General features: G+C 29.0%; 1 protein-coding gene across 1 annotated transcript in view; it reads left to right on the top strand.

Moving 5' to 3' along the window:
- Window positions 1–8,865: 8,865 nt before the first annotated feature.
- Window positions 8,866–21,841, top strand: part of Pgant2 (polypeptide N-acetylgalactosaminyltransferase 2) — a 272,840-nt gene continuing 259,864 nt past the window's right edge. The window contains exon 1 of the mRNA XM_067053287.1: window positions 8,866–9,079. Within this exon, the coding sequence (XP_066909388.1) occupies window positions 8,990–9,079 (90 nt within the window). The 5' untranslated portion in view covers window positions 8,866–8,989. The remainder of the gene's footprint in view (window positions 9,080–21,841) is intronic.

The following is a 21,841-nucleotide window of genomic DNA, read 5'->3' as shown; positions in this document are numbered from 1 at the left end:
AGTGGGTGCCGCTGCACCTTGGAGGAAGTGAATGCCTCTTTCTAAAAATATTACAAAAAAGAAAAAATTAAAATAGAAAATTACAGTGCATTCCAGCATTTACACTTTGCGCTGTTTTTTCCAACTTATTCGACTACTCTAAGGACAATAGTGTTATTGCTAATATGTAATTGTAAATTTCTCACTTTGTAATTTGTATAAACATGCCAATTGTAACCTAAATTGTAAATTCAGTGTAAATGGCCCGAGTGGTCGAAACACTTGAATAAATAAAAAAAAGGACAATAGTGCCGCAAATATTTTTCAGCTCGACAAGAGTTCTGCGGAATCTTTTTAGCCCAAGAAGGTTGCCATTGTGAAAAAAGTTTGAGAACCACTCTTTTAGGTCGTTGTCCGATCAACTCTGTACTCAGTGTACTCACACCAAGCACGTAGCTACGGAAGTAAAGAGAAAAGGGAGAGTGTAAAGTGACATTCACGAAAATATGTTTTCCTATTTTAAAATAAATTATTCCTTTTCAGTGGGGGATCCAGGAATTTTAGGAGGGAACGCACCTATACACTAGATGAATTATTTACATCTAAGTAAATGCTCGTCAATCCCTCCCTCCTAGACAATTTTTAACATTAAATGCTTTGAGATTTTTAAAAATAAATTCCTAGCAAGACTGCAGAATATCTTGTAGTAGTTGCATTTACAATTTGCAACGCCCATGAAACATTTAGAATTGGCGAAAACATCAATCTAATAAATATTCTTTAAGAGTGCTTCTCAAACAAAAGGTGATTTCAAGTCCCACTTGGTTAAATGGTTTTCAACGATCACTATACTTTCATGTTGGTTATTGTGCGATCTCTTTCGATACATGTTATTGTGCGATCTCTTGATATACATGATGAATTACTTATATTTTAATATGTTTATTATGTTTTACTGCTTGCAATTTTCTATTTACCATAAGCTCTGGAATTCTCATTCCCATGACTGTCCCAAAGAAAGATTTTTACGTTCAAATACATTTTAACTTAATTTTCATACGTCTCTCGAGAAACAAAGTTTGTACTGTGCCGATTCAGATATAAGTTGAAAGCTTACAAAAAATATTTGAATTATTTATTATCAGATTAAAACAGGTTGTAGAATATTCGAAAAGGCAAAAATCATTACCAAGGCATTATGTTGAGAACGATAAATGTTGTGGAGGTCGTCGGTATGAGCCAAAAGTTGCACATTCAGGTTGAATATTCTGTGCCTAATCTCTATAGCCTCTTACAGCCTTCTTCATAGCAATACTGAAGAACAGACACCCAAGCAGTAATCCCTTGGCTGCTCAGAAATCTCCTAAAAGATGTTCACTGACCACACTGAGTATAATATCTTATCCACTGTCAGCCTTACCATAAGTATGAGCTTCTATGGAATCTGGAAATCCTCTATTGCTCAATAAATACTATTATATGCGAATCTGAAGTTGAATAGGTGGTTTGTCATTTACATACTCCAATATTCATGTCCTCTCCCAGGGTATGGCCTTCAAGCTGAAGATCTGTTTCACAGTTGATTTGCCTTACCAAAATTCCATTGGCAAGGGGACCAATGGCTCCATTGGTATAGGAGAGATGAGTGAATAAGAACTTTGTATCTCTAGTTCAGCAAGAAAATGTAGTTGATAGATGCCAGATGATTACATTTCCTTTAAGTAAGGTAGATGAACGACTTTTTTTCTTGTTGAAGGTATTACTTCATCCTCTCAAACTGATATAAAAAGATCCTGAAGTGCCTCCACACATTTCTTGTGCCCACTCTGTAATAGTCTGTTGGATCATGGATTCTTGTGGTTCTTCAGCTTGTCCATGAAAAAATTCTTATAATGGACGAAGAAAAAATTTAACTCTTTAGACATTTTAATGACTTACTGGACTTTAAAATGTTGTGGCAGCCCTTAAGTTATAATCCTGATATTGGTCACCACTTTTACTCTCTAACCTTTCACAAAATCTGAACAGAAAGGATAAATAAACGTTTTCATGGCTTGATATAGTTAATGTCTGTTAAAACAATTTTTTATTTTTATTATTCTTAAATGTTGTTAGTCCAATGAATTTCCAATTTTTCTAAATTTTTCAATGCTTCTGAACTGACAAAGGAGTTATTTTTTAGTTTGTGAGGTTTGTTTTTGTTAGGTGTGGTGATTATTTTAAATGATATGAAAATAATTTGTCTCCAGCCAAATGGATTTGATACTCCTTCTCCACATTCGAAAAAACTTGTTTGTACTAATAGGGTGAACGAATCGTGTGCTTCAGTAAATGTGATAAGTGATTTGAGACAGCGAATAAATTCCAAATCATGTATGTATCGAAATATGCAGTATCCTTTGTTAGGGAGTGGATGAAGTATAGAGTGGGAGAATGGAGATCTGAGGGCATTCTCCACCTCCGTAGAAAAATGTTTAAAGTGTGTCAAAATATATTTAAAATTTTTTTTTGTAAAAATTTACACTTATGGACTAGGAAAACATTTTAGTGGAAGTTTTCAAACTTTAAGCAACATTTTTTTTTCTTTTATTTAATCTGAATCTTAAAACTTTGCTTCTTTCTATTGTTTTATTAGAAAAAAAATCTTATACTTATTGACGGTTACCCTTGCACCTGTGAAATTCCCACTTCCTGTATATGCATGCATCTATGGTACATAGTTCTTTCTGGACTAATTCAACGTATTAGTTTCCTTAATTATAAAAAAAACTATTTACCAAAGAAAACTATTTTTCTAAAGTGGGCACTATACCTAGAAAGTTTCTAGCCTTGCATATTCATAGAACCATTTTATAAAGCACTAGAAAATGGTTTAATATCTAATAAATATTGACTAAGATTAATAAGATAAAGTATAATAAGTGTATTTAAATATATATACATCTGCAGCATTTCATTTAGAAGTTAATTATTTATAAACTGATATTTGACAATGTGAACACACTAAGTATTTATAAGTAAAATAGCCAGTACAAAATTTGTTACAACTGAAATAATGATAATGAAAAAATACCATTGCATTAAAAATCAGAATGAAAATTGTGAGGAATATTGATCATGAGAATCACATCAATTTAAGAGAACTTTTTTGAGGAGATGGTCGGCGGTGCACTCTATAAAGATACACAAATATATAAAACTTATTTATTTGTTCTGACGTTTCAACCTGAATATCAGGCCTTCATTAGGGCTGAAAAACTAAATAAGGTAAGAACCTTAATTCAGGAAAAATAAAAATAAAATAATCACACACAAACTTGGAAATATACAAAGCAATAAATTAAGTAGATAGTATTTGATATTAATAGAAGATAAAATATAGTATCGTAGAGGTAAAAATTATACAAAACAATTATAAAAAAGTTATTTAAAATCAGACAGTGGTCATGTAAATAAATAAATAAACATAATGAAATATGTAAGTAATGATTAAAAATATATAAATTCCTTCAAAGGGCAAGCAAGTTCCTTTGCAGTTAAGATTGCTGCACTTCTAGCTGGAAGGACTAGCGCTTTTCTAGCAGCTGTGTTGACCATCTCATTTTCTGTAATACCAACATGCCCGAGAGCCCAGATGAAGTAAACTGATTTATCTATTTGTTTTAGCATTATTAAGTATTCATGAATTCGTTGAACAAGTGGGTGAACTGAATACATTATTTCTAGTCCTTGAAGAGCGCTAATGGAGTCCGATATTATTACTATATTGCCATTTGGTAAATTTGTCATGCAATAGTAAAGGGTGGATGCTATGGCATTTAGTTCTGCGGTATATAATTTAGAGAGATGATGCAGTTTTCTCTTATGGGTTGTATTTTGTGTCACAAAGGCAGATACTGTTGTGTTATCTGACTTCAAGCCATCTGTATATATTATTAAATTAATAAAAGATGGGAGGGAATGTGGGATGAAAGTCCACCCAGTAAGTTGAAACCTGTAAAGAAAGATGTGAAGCCATGGATTACATCATCCTGAAGTAGACGCCGTGAAGAAGTAGTGATCGCCCGACTTAGAATAGGACATACCCGATTGACACACATCCACCTCATAACAGGAGAGGCCTCTCCAAAATGTTCGAAATGTAATAGTAATCTGACCGTCAAACACATTTTTGAAGAATGTCATCACTATAAATTAACTCTGAACCAGTTAGGGATACCAACAAATGTTCCAATGGCGTTGAGAAACAACGAATCCGTAATAAAAAGAGTCATTAAATTCATCCATCAGACTAACTTAATAACCAGCCTTTAATTATTGTAATTATCTATTTATCTTGCCTTATTTTTAAAATTAGAACAGTTACTTATCTGCTTTTCATCATCCTTTCCACTATTGTAACGATTATTAAACAAATTATAATTGTCTAGCTAGATAATATTTCAAATCTCACGGAAATGAATCCAACATGTGCGGATCAGTACACCATACCAAAGCTATGACTATGGAACAACTAGGCCTTACCAAAACCAACAACCATCGGGTGTTGATAACCAGGCTGTTGAACGCCCTTTCAAAACTAACAAATAAAATATATAAATACTGACAATTTAAATTGATATTGTGAAATTAGTGAAAAAAAAAATTATATATCTGATCCAATGAAATCCAAGAAAGAAAACAAAATATATGCTACAATGGATAAAAGATGCACAGTAATACAGATGAGTAAAAAGCAATAAGCTAAAAAAATTTAGAATGTCTGGAAAAGTGAATAAGGAAGGAACCAGAGAGAAGAGATGTGTAGGAATGGAAAGAAGAAAGGAATTTTTTTAAAAATACTGCGGCAGCGCCATTTTTGTGGTGGTCCCACAAAATGAAAACTTGACTCCCCCCCCCCTCCCCCAAGGTTAGAATAAGTTGGTTACCTCTAGGTAGCCCCCTACCTGCTCCTGTTTGTCAGAAATGACCAGGAAGGGGGTCATGAAAAAAAAATTGGATCTCACAATTTATATATGGCATGGGGGTGCAATCAAGGTTCCTAGCTTTTGTAAGGATGCTGATCCTGATTGGCCTAATTGAAGTGTTCTGGAAACTGTAGGCTATGTGATAATATCCTGAATTATTCAAAACATCAAGGGAAAAAATTATATAAACTCCATAGATCTATGTCATTTCAAAAATCATTGTTCACTACAAGAAGTTCATATATGGTTACAAGATGTTGGAAGTATACCAACTTCAGTTTAATCTATCTTAATATAATTAATATTCATTATATATTTTTCAAATAATATTTCATATTTTTATCTATGAAATTTAAAATAAAAACTTGGGTAAAAATGTGAAAATAAGAGATGTATTGAAGTTGTACTGAGACACATTTAAAATTTTACATTGGGATTCCAGTAAGTTTAAAAGAAGAGATGATTATTTGAATAGTTAAAAAAAATAATAAATATGATGAAATCTTGCATTAAAATTATACAAAAATGGTCAAAATTTTAACACAAATTCAATTTTGTTTTTCTGCTGAAGTACAAATATTTTTCTATTGATATTAAGTATTCAACAGGTGCATCCCTGTTAGAAAACATGAGCCAGTTGCAAGATAGCTGTTAATGATGGGACTTCTAAATTAGTGTAAGTTGATTACAATAATAGTGTTTTGTTCTTAATTTTTGGTTATTTATGCAGTTTCCTTTTTTAATATATTAGACCTTTAATTTTTTTAACTAATGGTTAGTTTCCACTTTTATATGAAATATAATCATTAATTATAAATGAAAGACAATAGTAATTGTAATTATTAATAGTAACATAATTAATTATAGTAATAATATAAAAATGTATTCTTAGGTGTTACTTAGTATCAAGTCTAGTATCTTAAGAGTTTTATACCTCATACAGTATGCCTTATATTCAATTTTTAAATATAAATTAATGGTTTTCAGTAAAATGTTACTAGCTTTTAGTTTATAACTATAAGCTGACGACTATCTTTCTACCTATAAACTTAAATCTAGTCACCTTTTAGTTATTTAGTTTTTTTTATTTGTAAATGGTATCTTGTAACTACTTATTTATAATATTTTTTAATTAGACTAGTTGAACTGAATGCAAGTGATCGCCTAGTAAGTAAAAACAAATCTGGACTACAGTTCACCTTTTTTAATATTTATAAGATGAAGATGATTAAAATGTACTAAATCAAAAATAACATAATTAAATCAAGAATATTTGCTTAAATGTTTTTTCTTGGATTGATGTTTCATAGACATCATAAAGTCTTCAGTCTATAAGATTGATCTAATGTTCACTCTGTAACAGACATCAAGATATTTTGTTTTTTTAATTTTTCATACCTAATTTTAAATCAAGTTAGACTTTCTTGTTATAGCTGTGCCAACAAATTATTGTAATAATAATAATAATAATAAAAAAATAAGAAGCATATTTATTAAATAATATATTAATTTACTTTTGTTAAATAATATCGTTTTTAACCATTTATACCAGGTGAGACTAACTCAAATTTTTTTGTTTAGTATTTTTCACCAAAATAAGAATTTGTCACTTCTCAATATTTGTCTTTTACTAAATTGCCTTGAAAGACTGCAGGATGACACTTTGGCACCATTGACTTAAACTAATATGTATTCTTATATTTTCATCAGAATTTCTGAAACAAGAAGGTATTTTTATGACAAAAAAAATTTTTATTTGAAGTAGTTATATCAAATCCATTTTTATATTAATATTCACGAGTTTATTAACAGTGTCTAATATTAATCTTTCGATAATCTTTCTATATGAGTTCATATTTGATTATTAAACTCGACATTGAATGACAGCATATAATAAATAAATACTGAAGTGTGAAGAATGAATGTGCATTAACAAAAAAAAACTAAAAACCTGATAATATTGACATTTTCAGATGTCTGAAACGGATGTTTATCTACTTATCCATTAAAAAACCAAGAATAATAGAAAACTAATTAATATATTTTTGTTTTCACAATTGTTAAAGTTCATTGTCATTTAAAAATGTAAAAACCAAACTGAAAGTCACCTTATTTGAATGAAAATAATCTAATTGTTTGGCAACGTATCAATTTTTGACCAATACTTTAATAAGTTTAATATGGTTTAAGTATTAATACAAATATCATTATCATTTTACAACTATTTCCATATTTTAATTCATTAAAATTAACAAATAAATAACAATGAGTTGAAAAATTGAACTAATTGAGCACCTTTGAACAAAAACATATGAATCTACAAAATGAGAAAAATTGTATTAAATACACCATTTTCGTGAACAAGGGCCATTCTGTGGTTTGTGGATTAATAGTGATCAACTTAATGTTATGCAAGTCAAACTGACAATCAAATTAAGTGTGGTCATAAAAAATTGTACCTGATATTTATAGTGAATTTAAGTTTTTGGTATTATCGGATTCTTTTAAGCTGATCTCTTAGATTTTTGAAAGAATCTTTAGGAAATCTGTTTCTTTTTAAAAGAATAATGTTTGTTTAAGTTAAGTTTTCACTTTAAGCTGACTTCATTTCCATTTGTCTTAATTTTTTTTATGGCTCAATAAACATTAAAATCCAAATTTCTCTGATTCAAGCACGACCGTAGGCAGGATTTTGCCAAGGTAGGTGGAGACCTCAGCCCATTATTCACACATAGATATATATAGTCCATTCTGAAACGCTGGGTAAAAGGAAGATATGTAATTACGCATTCCAAGAAATGCCCCCTCACCATTTTACTTCATAAAATTCAATCATTACTTTTTAAATTATTATTATCCATAATCTCAATAAATTATTGAAAATGAAATTCGAAAATCAAGCATAAACCTAATTGTACTTCAATAAATACAAAATTATAACAAGTGATGAAGAGGTTTGCTATGAGAGTATCAGCCTTCTGAGATTGCTGGAAAAAATATTAACCATCATTATCGTATGGTATATTTATTTTCAACAAACGTAAATGTAGTCTAAAAAAAAGTTCTTTTTTATTCGTTTTCTCCATGCTTTTTAGAGACAAGTATATGAGGAATAATTATGCTCATTGAATCTTACCTTTTTTATCGAAGAATCAACATATATCCATCTTATCCCTTCAAAATTGTGGTTGTGATCTTTTGATTAGTGGAGATATCAACTTAACAATGTTACCTTCCTAATTATAGTTTTCTGATCTCTGGTGTTTCCAAAAAGAAATCATCAGTAAAATTATTTCACCATTTTCTTTCTTTCTTTTTTTTTCTTGGGTCCCAAAAATCTGTTTCCCTCTGCTTGCCCTCATGGATTCAAGTGTTTGTAACATAATATTTTCATCTTAAAAATAATGTCTCAAGTTTTTTTTTAATTCATTAAAATTTTATATCATAAAAAAACTAATGCTGCTTTTTATTTATTATAACAGCCAATGTTCGGGAAGATTTATGCAGACCATCTTCAGTTCACGGATAATTCAAGCAGGGGAATATGCCAACTGCTACTTCTCCAGGTAAATTATTTTAAATTCCATATTTTAAATGATTTTTAATTTATTACTAATTAATTTTTCACTTAAAAAAAAAAACAAAATGTGTAAGAAGTTTGACATAAAATTAATAGTTTTATTAACATTTAACAATATTTTAAGTTAATTATGTGATAGTTATAGTTTATTATGTTTCCCCTGTTATAGTTGGATATATATTTTTGATTATTCATTAAGTCATCAATTTACAACCAGAACTGGTTATTAATTTGTAAAAGAGAATTATTTTATGAAAGTATTGGATTTTGGGAAGGGGTAGTAGCAAGTGGCGCTCCTACAGTCAAATGTTGGAGCGAAAGACTCAGTACACACCGAACGGTCTTGTAATGCGTTTGTCTGTATACTCGTTCTCATTGTTATGAGCTAGCGTAGTCGTTTCGTAAACTCGTTTGTCGTAATTTTAAGGAACTTTTTTCGTTTATACAAAGACATTATTTCAAGATGAGGAGAAACGTCAAGATCATACTCTTCCTATCTGTCGTCTGGGTTTTGGCTGTTCTCTGCTATTTACATTCGTCTCAGGAAATAATGGTAAATTTATTTATACTTTATTTACCCTCATTCCAAGAGAAATTTATTGAATAGTAATTAATTTTCGAAAATGTATCCTTAACTTTACACTTGTACAATCATTTACTCTCAATCGCGTACTTATCAAATAAGGCAGTTTATTGGCAAAAATTGGCGGTATTTATGGGAAAAATTGATTATTTTTTAAATGTGTGCATTACTTAATAAGTTCTGTTATAAAAAAAATTTGCTTTGTGTTCGACTTTACTCGTTTACTGATATAATTTAAAATGACTTAAGTGTCATTGTTTTGAACATTATTAAAAAAATGCGAATAGTTGACAGTTGGGCGTTTCCGAAGGATCGAATATTGCAACCTCCGAGCAAGGTTATGTTGCTCCTTCTGTGTTTACATTACATACTCACCGGCAAACTTCGTTCCCTTACGATAATTATTTAATTGTTTATAATAAAAATATTGTCAAATTATTTATCTATACATTTAAAAAAAATAAATGTCATCTCATTTCCTTCAATTTGTATTTAAGATGTGAAAGAAAGTACATTCTCTTTTAACTAATTGAGTTTTCGACAGTTGATTTTTGGAGCTTTTTCTTAGTGTTTCTATGAATATTTGTGTGACGAACCTCTCTTTTTATGTTTTATATGGATCACATTACTTATAATTATTTATGAAATATATGATTGCTTGTTTATCCAATTTGGATCAAATTTATTTCATATTTTATTTCGAAATGACATTTTTTTTGGTGGAATTATTTATCCTAGGATTAAAATTTAGTATTAATTATGTTATGATAAGTTTTGTTTGTATTAATTTTTTTTAAATGCGATTCCTTTACTACGTCTGAGCTGTAATTATTAATAATTTTAATCTTTATGAAATGAGTATATTTCTTTTTTAAAAACTTTATTTTAATTTTTAAATAAACTTTCGAATTCTGCTGGACTCGACTTTCATTTCTATACAACTTTTTTATGATTTCGTTTTTGTTATTCTGTTGTATAATATTTTATTCTATTTTTATTGTCTGTCCTAGAAATTTGTGGTCAGTCCATTTCAATAGATAAATCATAAAAGGAGAAAAATGATGTTTTCAACAATGTTTAAATAATAATAATAAGCGTAACTGGTTCTACAATAATATTTTTTTAAGAGTTTTTTTTTTCGTATGTCTATTCCAAGATTTTTCCGTACTCCAGTCTGTATCTAATAAATGCATTAAGTTGGGAGTTAATGGGAAAATGTTTCGTAAAAATAAAAAAAAAGTGATTGTACTAAAAAGGTCTGCTTTCATAATGATATCTTGGTGAAAAATAATATAAAATCTATCAATAATGTTGCAGTTAATTTTAATACCATCATAAAATTATATGAAAAAGTCGGTCAAAGTTTAAGTAAGGATGGAACTAATTATATATTTTTCTTCACCTTAGCCGATGAAGTTAAGTTACTTATTTTTACTAATGTTAATGTGCAATGTTTAGCTACCTTTTAAAAATGTATGTCAAGTGTATTTCGTGTATTTGGTTTAAGAATTCAACAAATAAAATAGAATTTGATGTCAGCAAGGTAATGAGAATAGGTGGAATCGATCTTTTTGACTACTATTTAAATACATTTGAAGAGGGGACAGAGGAAAGAGATTTAACAAATATGAATCGGAAAATGGTGTCTACTTTTTTATGACGGGGGTCACCGGAGTTGTTGATGTCATTAGTAAGCGCCATGTCCACAACTATACCTGAGACCTCCACTAAATAACAATTAGAAGAAATACCGCCCACCTCAAAATCCTCTTTAAATTAAAAATAAGATGAGGAAAATACCCGAAAGCACCAAAAACCCAGCTCTTAAAACTATTTACAGTAGAATAAACTGCTTAGTAAAAACCAACTTTGTAAGTGGGAAAATAAAAAGTGATTCCAAACACTCAGTCAGTTTAGTCCCGGAGATAAATGTTGTGAGTACTCCGAATACTCACCAATCGCTCTCAAGTCAAATCACCGATTAAAATTGCGGATGGATACGCTTATTCCGATAAAGAAAAGATAGAATATCTTTAGCGATAGCTTAGTTCGGTATGTGTTCATCCCTTAGTGTAAGGTCATGCACATCCGTACGAGATTTACTAACTTCTTTGGTATTCCCTGTTCAATCATAATATTATACGGCTTCTGACGGTCAATAAAATCGTAAGCCTTTTGGAAATCTATATAAAGCAATGGTGAATAACCCCATTGTATTCAAATTTTTTTCTAAAAGTTTTGCCGTAAAGAAAAAATTTGATTAATAGTTGAACGATTTCGTCTAAAACCACATTGGTAATCTCCGATAATTTCTTCAGCGTATTCGACGAGTTAAGATTAGCGTAAATATTTTATAACATACAGGAAGGAGTGAGATTCCTCGATAAATTACACTTTAAGTAAGTAAAAAAAAACCTATCTTGAACAAGTGTGGAAAAATCGAAGTTTTTAGGTACTACATGTACGAAATACTGCTATCACAAGCTAGGTCTGGAAATTTATTTTCTTCATGAGTCTATATCTCGAAACCTTAATAGGTGATTAAAAAATATTTTTATTTTTTTTTTAATAAAATTTTTGTTTTGAACATACATTTTACTTATCTATACATACCTCACTGCATACATTTCACACTCCTTCTCACTCTTTAGACCACGCCTATGACAAGTTAGTCCAAGAGCCCAAGAGGAGAAAAACGTCAGTTATCTCACCCCAATTTTTTATTACTTTAATGAAAACTATGTATAATTACTAGTCAAAATTGATGAGTCTGCCAAGTATAGGTAGGGGGAATAAAAAATGGCGGCTATTTCAAAGTGATGGAAAAAAAACTGATTTTTCATTTGCAGCTCAATATCTTAAAAAGTAGAAACAACACAAGAAAACCTAAGATAACATCGTTTAAAGAAGAGTAAATTTGCTAAAATATGAGCCCTAATTGAATTATTTATGTTAAATAGTTTTCGAGATATAGCTTTTTAAAAAGAAACATTTCATAAAAATGTTGTATGGGACGTACTGAAAGATTAGTAGTTAGTGAATTTATTTTGAAAAATTTATATCTCAAAAATCATTAGACGTACAGATGTCTATTAGCACTCAAATTAAAGCTAGTTTAATGAGCTATAAAGTACTTTATTATGTTTATTTTTGTAGGAGTGGTAGTTTTCATGAAATTTGCTAAAATAAATTCAATTATAGTTGTTCGGACAAATTTTTATTTGCCAAATTTATATTCATATGTGGATATCATAAAAACTACTACCCCTACGAAGAAAAGTGTCATTAACTACTTTATAGTAAGTTAAATTTCCTTTATTTTGAGTGTTGGCAGACATCTGCTGTACGTCCAATGGTTTCTGAAATGAAGTTTTTCATAAATCAAACTTATTGTTCGAACAACTATTAATCAATTTATTTTAGCAAATATCATGAAAACTACTATTCCTTCGAAGGTAAAGGTCATAAATTTCTTTATAGTCCATTAAACTAGCTTTAATTTGAGTGCCAATAGATATCTGTACGTCACATAGTTCCTGAGATAAAGATTTCTCAAAATAAATCAACTAACTACTCATCTTTCTGTAGATTTTTAAGAAATTTTGCTTTTTAAAAAGCTATATGTCGAGAACTATTGGACGTAAATAGCTCTTTTAGGGCTAATATTTCAGAAAATTTATCTTCTTTAAATAATGTTCTCTTAGATTTTCTAGTGTTGTTGGTAGTTTTTAAGATATAGAGCTACGAATGAAAAAATAATGTTTTTTAAAGGTTTTGACAAAGCCGCCATGTTTTATTCCTCCTACCTATACTTGGCAGACTTATCAATTTTGACTAGTAATTATACATAGTTTTCATTAAAGTAATAAAAAATTGGGGTGAGATAACTGCCATTTTTTCTTCACGGCTCTTGTCGTGAGTTGAATGAGTTGAAGTTGATCACGACACACTTTTAAGATAAAATATAGATCTTATAGACTGAAAAGTTGACCACCCTTGTATATTCTATCTTGTGCGGTGTGTATAATTGGTTGATATATCTTTTTTATTCTTGTGGAATATGAATAGTTGTTTACAAATCTGTTGGTTCTTGATTAAATTAGTGAAGCTCCGGGAGAGACAGGCATATGTCATTACGGAGTGTATTATTGTAGAATATCAGTTTATTATTTTAGGAACTGTTTTGATTTTTAATTGAAATATAGGAATATTTTATATATTATTTTCCTTGCGATTTCTAATTTTATGTTAATAGGCTGGTTGAATAATAATTTATTGTCCTTAATATTTTACGGTTTATAGTGTTTTTAATTATAGCATAAATATGCTGTAAAGTGTATATATTTTAAATAGTTTTAGTTTAACTAACTTTAATTGAGTTGTTTAAGTATTGGTCCCGTTATAGTTTGGCTTATGAAAAAAGTTATGGTGAACTGGCTAAGGGATTATCTTTACGAGTTTACATAATATGAGAAATTTTCCACTAAGGAATATTGAAGCACTGAAAATACGATCTTAACCCTAGCTTCTCAATATAATGAAGATTAATTGTGGGTCCTCCTTAATATTAATTAGTAATTATCATTATGGGTCTATTAGGTAGAAGAAAGGGTTAGCGAAAAGCTTCTGGATTGCTCAAGTTTTTTTTTAATGAGCTCGTATTTTTAAAATTTATCTCAAGGCTGAAATAAATTTTTCGAAGTGCTTTTAAACGCTGTGGACGGCTTTAAATTTAATTTCATCGCAGAGGACGAAATGTTGGAAGACAAGCCATTGAAATATCTTTCGTGGTCCCTGAGGTCTTAGTCTTCTCGCAACATTTAACAGGGACGCCTCACGTTGGGGGAAAATGGATTTTCACTCCATTAGCCAGTAATACCCCTTTTCTTATGATTTTAAAAATATCCCTTCATTTTTTTTCTTTACAGTAAATTCTTCGTCAATATTCAAGATTTAAAATATCCGGCTTGAGATTTCATTGGGTTTAATCATTCAATCAACTAATATATTGAGCTATTTTGCCCACGATTATACCCCTGTTTAATTTGAATTTTACTTGCCTACCTATTTTATGCAGATGAGCATTTGACCAAGTGCATCTGGTAGACTAATTAACATTTATGAGGTAAAAAGGGCCAAACACTCACATATAAAAAAAATTAAAAGAATAAAATCGTCTTGATCTACTTTAATTTCGAGGAAAACATACAACACATTAATTTTATATATTAAAAAAAAAAAAAGAAAATGTAACGTTCCACTCGTAGACCATTTTGGCTTAGGAATAAAGGTATAATTTAGAAATCTGCACTGATAAGTTTAAAGGATTTAACTCCAACAAATATCGACGTTGAGTTAAGTACATAGACACAGGAAAAAATCTCTATTGATTGCTATATAGGATTCAAGTTGTATATTAAATTATATATTATTATAATATCTCGCTTAAAACTGTATTGAACGGATAAGTTTTTGTATAGAATTTTTTGTCTCCTGAAAAATCAAGAGTATGGACTTAAATCCTTTATACTTGCCAGTACAGAAATGTTCAATGTATTACTGGTACTGAACCCAAGATATGGGTAGTAATGGTACTTTTTATTCATTAATTTATTTTTTTACTTAGTTATCTATTATTGATTATTAACTATTAAAATTATTATACAATATTTGTACATAAATTGCCTATGAAATTTGTGTTTTAATGAATGTTCGAGCATTTAATTATCACTGTTTTTTCCCTACACTAAAGGATGACTGTGCCAATATTTTTTTTAGGCCGACAAGGGTACCGCGAAGTTTTTTTTTGAGCGAAGTGTTCTGCGACGAACAAAAGTTTGGCAACCACTGTGCTATATATCCTTAGGTCTTCTACAATACAACTACCTATCTAATACAAAAATATTTTTTTAAATTGGACCGGTAATTTCCTAAATTAGCGTTAATACTCTTCAGTCTTTAGCGCACTTGCTCACCCTCCACTGGCTCATACCAGTTATGCGGCGAGAGGGATGCACTGGGATCTTTTGAGCTTTGCTCTACCCCTCACCCGTGGGGGATAGAGTGGGCTCAGGGACCCTTAGGTCAATTGTGTAAATATTGTATTTAAGAGTGTAAATGAGACTAGAGATTATATTATTTATTATTTTATTGTTTTTTTTCTGTTTTTTTTTCATACACATAGTTGGGTTATGTTCATTTTGTTTACCCTTCTGTTTGTATATATTTTAAGAGAGATTTTTTTTTTCATTCATTTATTTATTTTATTCTTATTTTATTTTATTTTACTATGAATGTGATCATTCATCACTATTACCTATTGTCCACAACAGTGTGACAGTTTATAATATCCATCAATAAATAAAAAGTATTTTAAAAATACAAAAAAAAAATTAAAAAAAAATACTCTTCAGCATTATACATTAGTATAGATCACACAGGAATACAAAGAGTAGCTTTTGAAAATTTGATTTGATAATTTTGGGTTGTCTTTTTCTTTTTTTGATTTATTTTTTTGTGTGCTGAAACCGAAATTGAACTCCGTTTTTTTCTTTCAGGTACAAAGTTTTGAAAAATCTTAAAATTTCCTTCAAAGCTGTTTGGCTACTCTACAGAATTTTAATTTGCAATATGATAACATGTATTGATGAATGTTTAAATATATTTAAATGAATTTTTATTGCCTCCAAATTTAGCAAATGTATACTTTATTGTTTTCATCAATATATATAAGAAAACTCGTCTTTAACAGATAACACGCAAATTTTCAACAAAGATTCCTCCAAAGTACCTTCAATTGTTAGTGGTTAGTCCAAATCCCATATTGTTAATAGTAGAAAAATGGGTAAGTATAAATTGATAATCAATTCGTTAATCAACTAAAAGGAAAAGTGAATGTTTCAATGGTTGTTGTGACTCATAACTTTTTCAATATTGTCATAACAAACATGGAAATACAGAAGCAAGAAAAGTACTGTACTGCGTATTTTTCTTGTTTTTGTGTGTTTACATCGTTAATAATATAGAAGTTTCCGTTTTGAAACAAGGAAACATTAATTTAAACCTAAAGTTAGGGTGATTAGTGAAAATTTTGAGATGTGTGCATCGCACCTGATTTTTCGAACATTGTAGCATTTTGTGAAACGTTATAATTAGTTTTTTTTTTTAGTCCAAAAAAAAAAAAAATACAATGAATTGTAATGGAAAGGAATGTTGTTCTAGTCTTGTAGTGACTTGTAGACAGAGTAAACCTCTTCAATTTAGTTTCCCTGCCCGTGACAACCTTAATAGAACCACCGACGATTCAAGCGGAACGGATAATTAAAGTAATGTATTCTCTTAACTTCTTCTAGGTTACTGTTTAAAAAAAAATAAGTAATGACATTTTCAATAGTTTTTCGAATCTTTTCCTTTTCAATTTTTCAAAATATGATTATTAGAGAAGGTCAATGTAGAATATAAACTAAAGCAATTATTCGAAGCTGTTGTTTATTGAATTTCTGATAATAATACTATTATTTTCTTCATGTTTTGCTATTTAATTTCTTTGATTTTTTAAATTTAAATTAATATAATTAGAATATTAAAAATATAAACTTTTTTTTATTTAATACCAGATCAGAAAAATTATGGTGGGGTATAGTCTCATACAAAAACAGCTTTAACTATATACAACGTTATAAAAAAATATAAGATAAACTGTATAGATAACAATAATAATACTTAATAAAAGATAAAAGTAAAGTTAATAAAAAAACAGTGACATTTATGGATTTAACAAAATAAATAATTGACTTCTAATAGAAAAAAAGTTTATTTAAACAAAAAATATGAAGAGAAAAAAAATTAAAATAAAATTTTTATTTTGACATTTACAGAACTCATTAATATAGACTTTATAACAGGATGTCCTGCAGCAGCCTGAGATTCAGCCTTCGGGTTGTGGTTGGGTTTCCCAAGTTGTAGGTCATTGCTCCTTTAATTGTCGGTAGCTGGGAGTGGAACTCCATAAACCTTTGTTTGATGTAATCCTTTACTGTATCTATTTGTAATTCCCGATGTAATTAGCGGTAGATAAACTTTAAATCCCTAATTAAATGATTTTATTTTGTTAACTATGTTTTTGTTACTATCATAAGTTCTTTTTAAACCTTTTTTTATAGCCTCTTATTTTATTTTTTGTGTAATAATTTTATAACAATAATAATAATATTTCCCTATAGTTTGATTTTTTATTTTTATAGGCTGTTCCAATTCTTTCGGTAAAAAAGAAAAGTTATTCACAAAGTTAAGCATTTTTGGCGCATAGCTCAGATATTATAGATTATTTCATGGTTATTATTATGCCAATCGATTTGTCTCTTTTTGAAGAATAATAAAAAAATATTACTAAAAAGTATTAAATAATTTTTTATTAGCTAAAAATTTAAAAAAAATATATAATTAGGGTTTTAGTAAAGTAGGTAAAAAAAATATTTTTTTTTTATGAAAAACAAATCTTATTGGTTTATAGCGTCTTCTTAAACCTTTAAATACCATTTTTCAATGAAATTGTAAATATCTTGTGCAATATAATTTGTTATGTAATTAACCCAATATATTAAATGATATCAAATTTTCACTTTCAATTCAATTAATCTATGTACATCCCTATAAATTCCTATATAAATTCTTTTTTGGAATACGATTTTTAGTATTATGTATCCTTTTTAAAAATTATTTTTTGTATCCCTTTATTTTATTTTCTGTTAATTTCATATAAATATAAACATTTATTTATATTTTATAAACAATAATAATTATGTTTCCCCTTAGTTTGGTATTGGGAGCGCGGGTAGCCCATGGCTATTACATTGTAGCCGTGAGTCAACTCCTGTGGGTTCTTCCTGGGGTTCACCCAGCCTCTTAAATTGGGTAAAAATCTAGCGGTCGAGCGTGATTCTGACCTAATCACCTCCTTGCACAACCGTTGGTATAGTAACAATACTTCCTTACAAAGTACTGAACTCCTGACCCTTCATGGGTTGTAACGGTACAAATTTTAATTTATTTTTGAATTTTAATAGTTTGGTATTTATTTTTAATTAATATTATTTAAATAAATCTAATTATATTGAACAAAAAATAATAAACTTTAAATCTCAAATAAATTGTTTTAAATGATTTTTGTTATTATTATATGTCCTTTAAAAAGCAATTTTTTTTTAGTTCCTTATTTTATTTTCTCATAATTTCATTTAAAATATAAACTTTTTTAATTGTAAAATTAAAATAATTTATTTATGTTAAATTTCCTGCACTTCTACTAAAATATTGTGTCATGGCGGATAGGTCATATATGCTATGAAACATTTTTACGAGTCATTCCCTTCTTATATTAGTTTGGAAATTGGAATATTGCATTTCATATAAATGACATGCAATATAAGGAGTTCTTAAAGGAAATAAGACCAAATGAATAAGATTATTTTCTCTCTTGTATCTCTCTTTAATAGATTTCTTTATAGCTCTGTAATATTCAGTATTATTTAATTAGAACGTCATTTAAAAACTGTTTTTGGCTTCACAGAGGTTATGGCTTATGCTGTCTGAAATCTAAGTTATATATCTCATACTAACTCAGTTCTTTTCATGGTTTGTGATATTTAATCATCTCATAAAATAAAAACGAAATATTAAAACTATTAAACTTTTTTCTAATTTTTTAGAATTTTTATTTTGTCGGTATAGAGAGTTCTTTTTATTGACTGTGTCTTCGACGTTTTCTTAGGTGTTTAGGCCCCATATCTAGAGAAGGGTCTGTCACACTATCAATTATCAATTAAAATCAATGAAGTTAATTTTGAATAAATATTTGCTTTATTTGATGAAATTATATGTCTCATGTTAGTATTGTTGCTTTATTTTTAATTTATATTATTTATTTATTCTTAATCTTAAAACAACAGTGATAATAATTTCCAAAAATCCTTTAATGGGATAAAATAAATTAATTTTAATCCTACGAAAGTACTCACGAGTACTGGAATATAATATGAATAATTAGGATACAGACAATAGCGAATCTTATATAAGTGGTTTGAGGATAGATTTGAGAGATATGTTGATGGAAGAAATACAATATGATAATATAAAAGCGTTTACTCCGAAGACGAAAGAGTAATTCGAAATGTCGGTTGAAAAGAAATTTATAATGTATTTTAGTAAAAGATTTTTGGACTATCTTCCTACAGTCATCACGTTCAGTCAACTATTAATCTTCTAAATTAATATTATAATTTTAAACAATAAATTGATTATTGTTTAAGAACTCATCCCTATGATCCTACTAATGGAAACGCGGTGGTACAGTGGTAAGGCACTATAGTATTAAATTCGAATTCGAATTAGGCAGATAATTATTTTCTGTTACCGTGAGTCAAACCTGTAGGTTTCGGAGCCCTCCTGAGGCTCACCCATTCTCATAAAATGGGTGAAATTTTATGTAATTTTGAAAAAATCACCCCCTTGTATAACCGTAGTATCCTTCCTTACAAAGTTCTGTGCCCATGAACCTTCATGGATTGTGGGTGTTCACATTATTATTATAATTCTACAGTAAGGTATTAATAATAATGATGGTCATGATGTTATCTGATATATACTTCTTGAAAATGTGATAAAATTATTGTTATTTCTACTGACACATAACAAAGAATGATATTATGCGTTCGACCAAATGATCCATTAAAAAAACAGTTAATCATAAATGTTGATTTCACAAAAAATATGAGTTCGAAATCATTTCTCAGGGGAAGGTGATGGCGAACGAACCCGCAACATTTTCCAAACAGTTGATTGATAGTCTTGATAGTTGAATGTCAAGTTGTCTGATGGAATAGCTTCAACGCCGAGCCTCAATTCGCCGAGTTAAAATATCCTAAATGATAATAACAGTTTTTATTTTATTATTCAAGAATAGTTATAATAAATTCCACAATCAAGGGCTGTGGATATTAGATCTTTAGCAAGGGGAGGGTACTTGGCAATGCGCACTAACACCCGAGTAAAAGAATATTTTATATTTTTTTGGAATTTTTATACGTTATCATATTCTGGATTTACTATGCATGTATTTAATGGTTATTATGTATCTACAGTTTCGTTTTTTAATTGTATGAAATTAGTTTAGACATATAGAAAATTACGAAAACCAAAAAAAACATTCCCAGTAAAAGAGATCAAAACAATTTTTTTAATGAAAAAAATAAGTGAGATTCGTTTTTAGGACTTTTTGAAACCCTTAAATAAGAATTTTCTTATAAATTATAAATTTTTGTACTTGATTTTTTATGGATATTCCAGAATTTTGAGGATCTTCGATATCGATATTGTTGTCTTACGTTCACTTAATTAATTCCTACCTACTCTCAAATTTATCCATGTCCATCGTTATTACAACTGTTGGAAAGCTGAATTTCCAATCTTCCAACCCAATATATTACTAATGTATACCAATTAATATATTTTAGATTTTATGCCTTTATAAGGAAAATTGTGGCTTTATAGTTTCTGAAAAATGGTTTCAAATAAAGGAGTACTTCTCAAACATTTTATTTTATAGCTCCGGTTCTAATTTGTTCACGACCCAGTTTGTACCATTCCTTGCAGCTTAGATGGTCCTAAACCACTCCTAAACCTCGTGTAGATTGGTGGAGTCATCTTAAAGTTAATTTAATAATTAGTTTTTCGAAATTTTAAAGAAAAATATTTTAATGTGTCTTTATAATAATATCAATTACCATAAAAAATCGTATTTAAGTGTTTTGGGGGTACGAAAAATGACTATAAACTTTATTTTCCTATTAAAAAAATATTTAATCCCATTTTGACTAGGTCAGTTAGTTCAAATTATTTCAATACTGTGTTGTTTTAGGGTATAATAATATACCACTCGATTCTTTTTTCTGATATATAATAACAAACCAATATTGTCAATTAATACTAGTTGAATTTAAATGTATACTAAATAAAAAAAAGACACCTCCTGTTTAGCAGGCCAACATTTTTTTTTTTTTTTTTAAGAAAAAGCTTGTCAGATTTGCTTGTAACTTCCCCATTTAGCGTTAATAACCGTTTAACCGATATATAGATTCAAAAATTAATATACAAAAAGAAAATGAAGTTACATTTACAAAAAATAAGGATATTTTTTTAGCCTTTCTCTAAATTGTTGGTATGAGATGTACCATCTCTTTTTTGTGCAGTAATACTAAATTTAGCAGATACATGAATTATCGAAATGTTGACCGATCGAGTTATTTTACATCACTTCAAAACATTTTAACATGAACTTATATGGTGAATTAACTGTATTTTGTCAGTTATTTTGGAATGTTGAAGTGAGATGTGCGATCTATAATCTCTTTATATGGAGTCTTATGGTTTGCAGTTCTTGAGAGAATAAATACTATGAGGTGGAAATTTTCAATGATACCCCAAATAAATGAAAAAGGGGGAAAAGCAGAGCTCGAAACAATCCATATTTTTCCTTCATTAAATTTTCCATGAAATACCTGAGGCATGATTTTGGATTTACATTAACACCAGATTTTCAAATAAAGTAACGCCAAAAGATTTTATTTGAGACCTATAACTTATTTTTAGGCTGGACCTAATTTTGGTTAGAAGGGGGTATCAGATTTAACAATGCCCCATCTCTCTCTCTGTCTGTCTCTCTCTCTCTCTCTCTCT

This window comes from Halyomorpha halys, unplaced genomic scaffold (genome assembly GCF_000696795.3).
Source record: "Halyomorpha halys isolate HHAL.00 unplaced genomic scaffold, Hhal_1.1 Scaffold261.1, whole genome shotgun sequence".
Classification (NCBI taxonomy): domain Eukaryota; kingdom Metazoa; phylum Arthropoda; class Insecta; order Hemiptera; family Pentatomidae; genus Halyomorpha; species Halyomorpha halys.
Note: the sequence above shows the minus strand (reverse complement) of the source record. Positions and strands in the feature narration are given on the sequence as shown.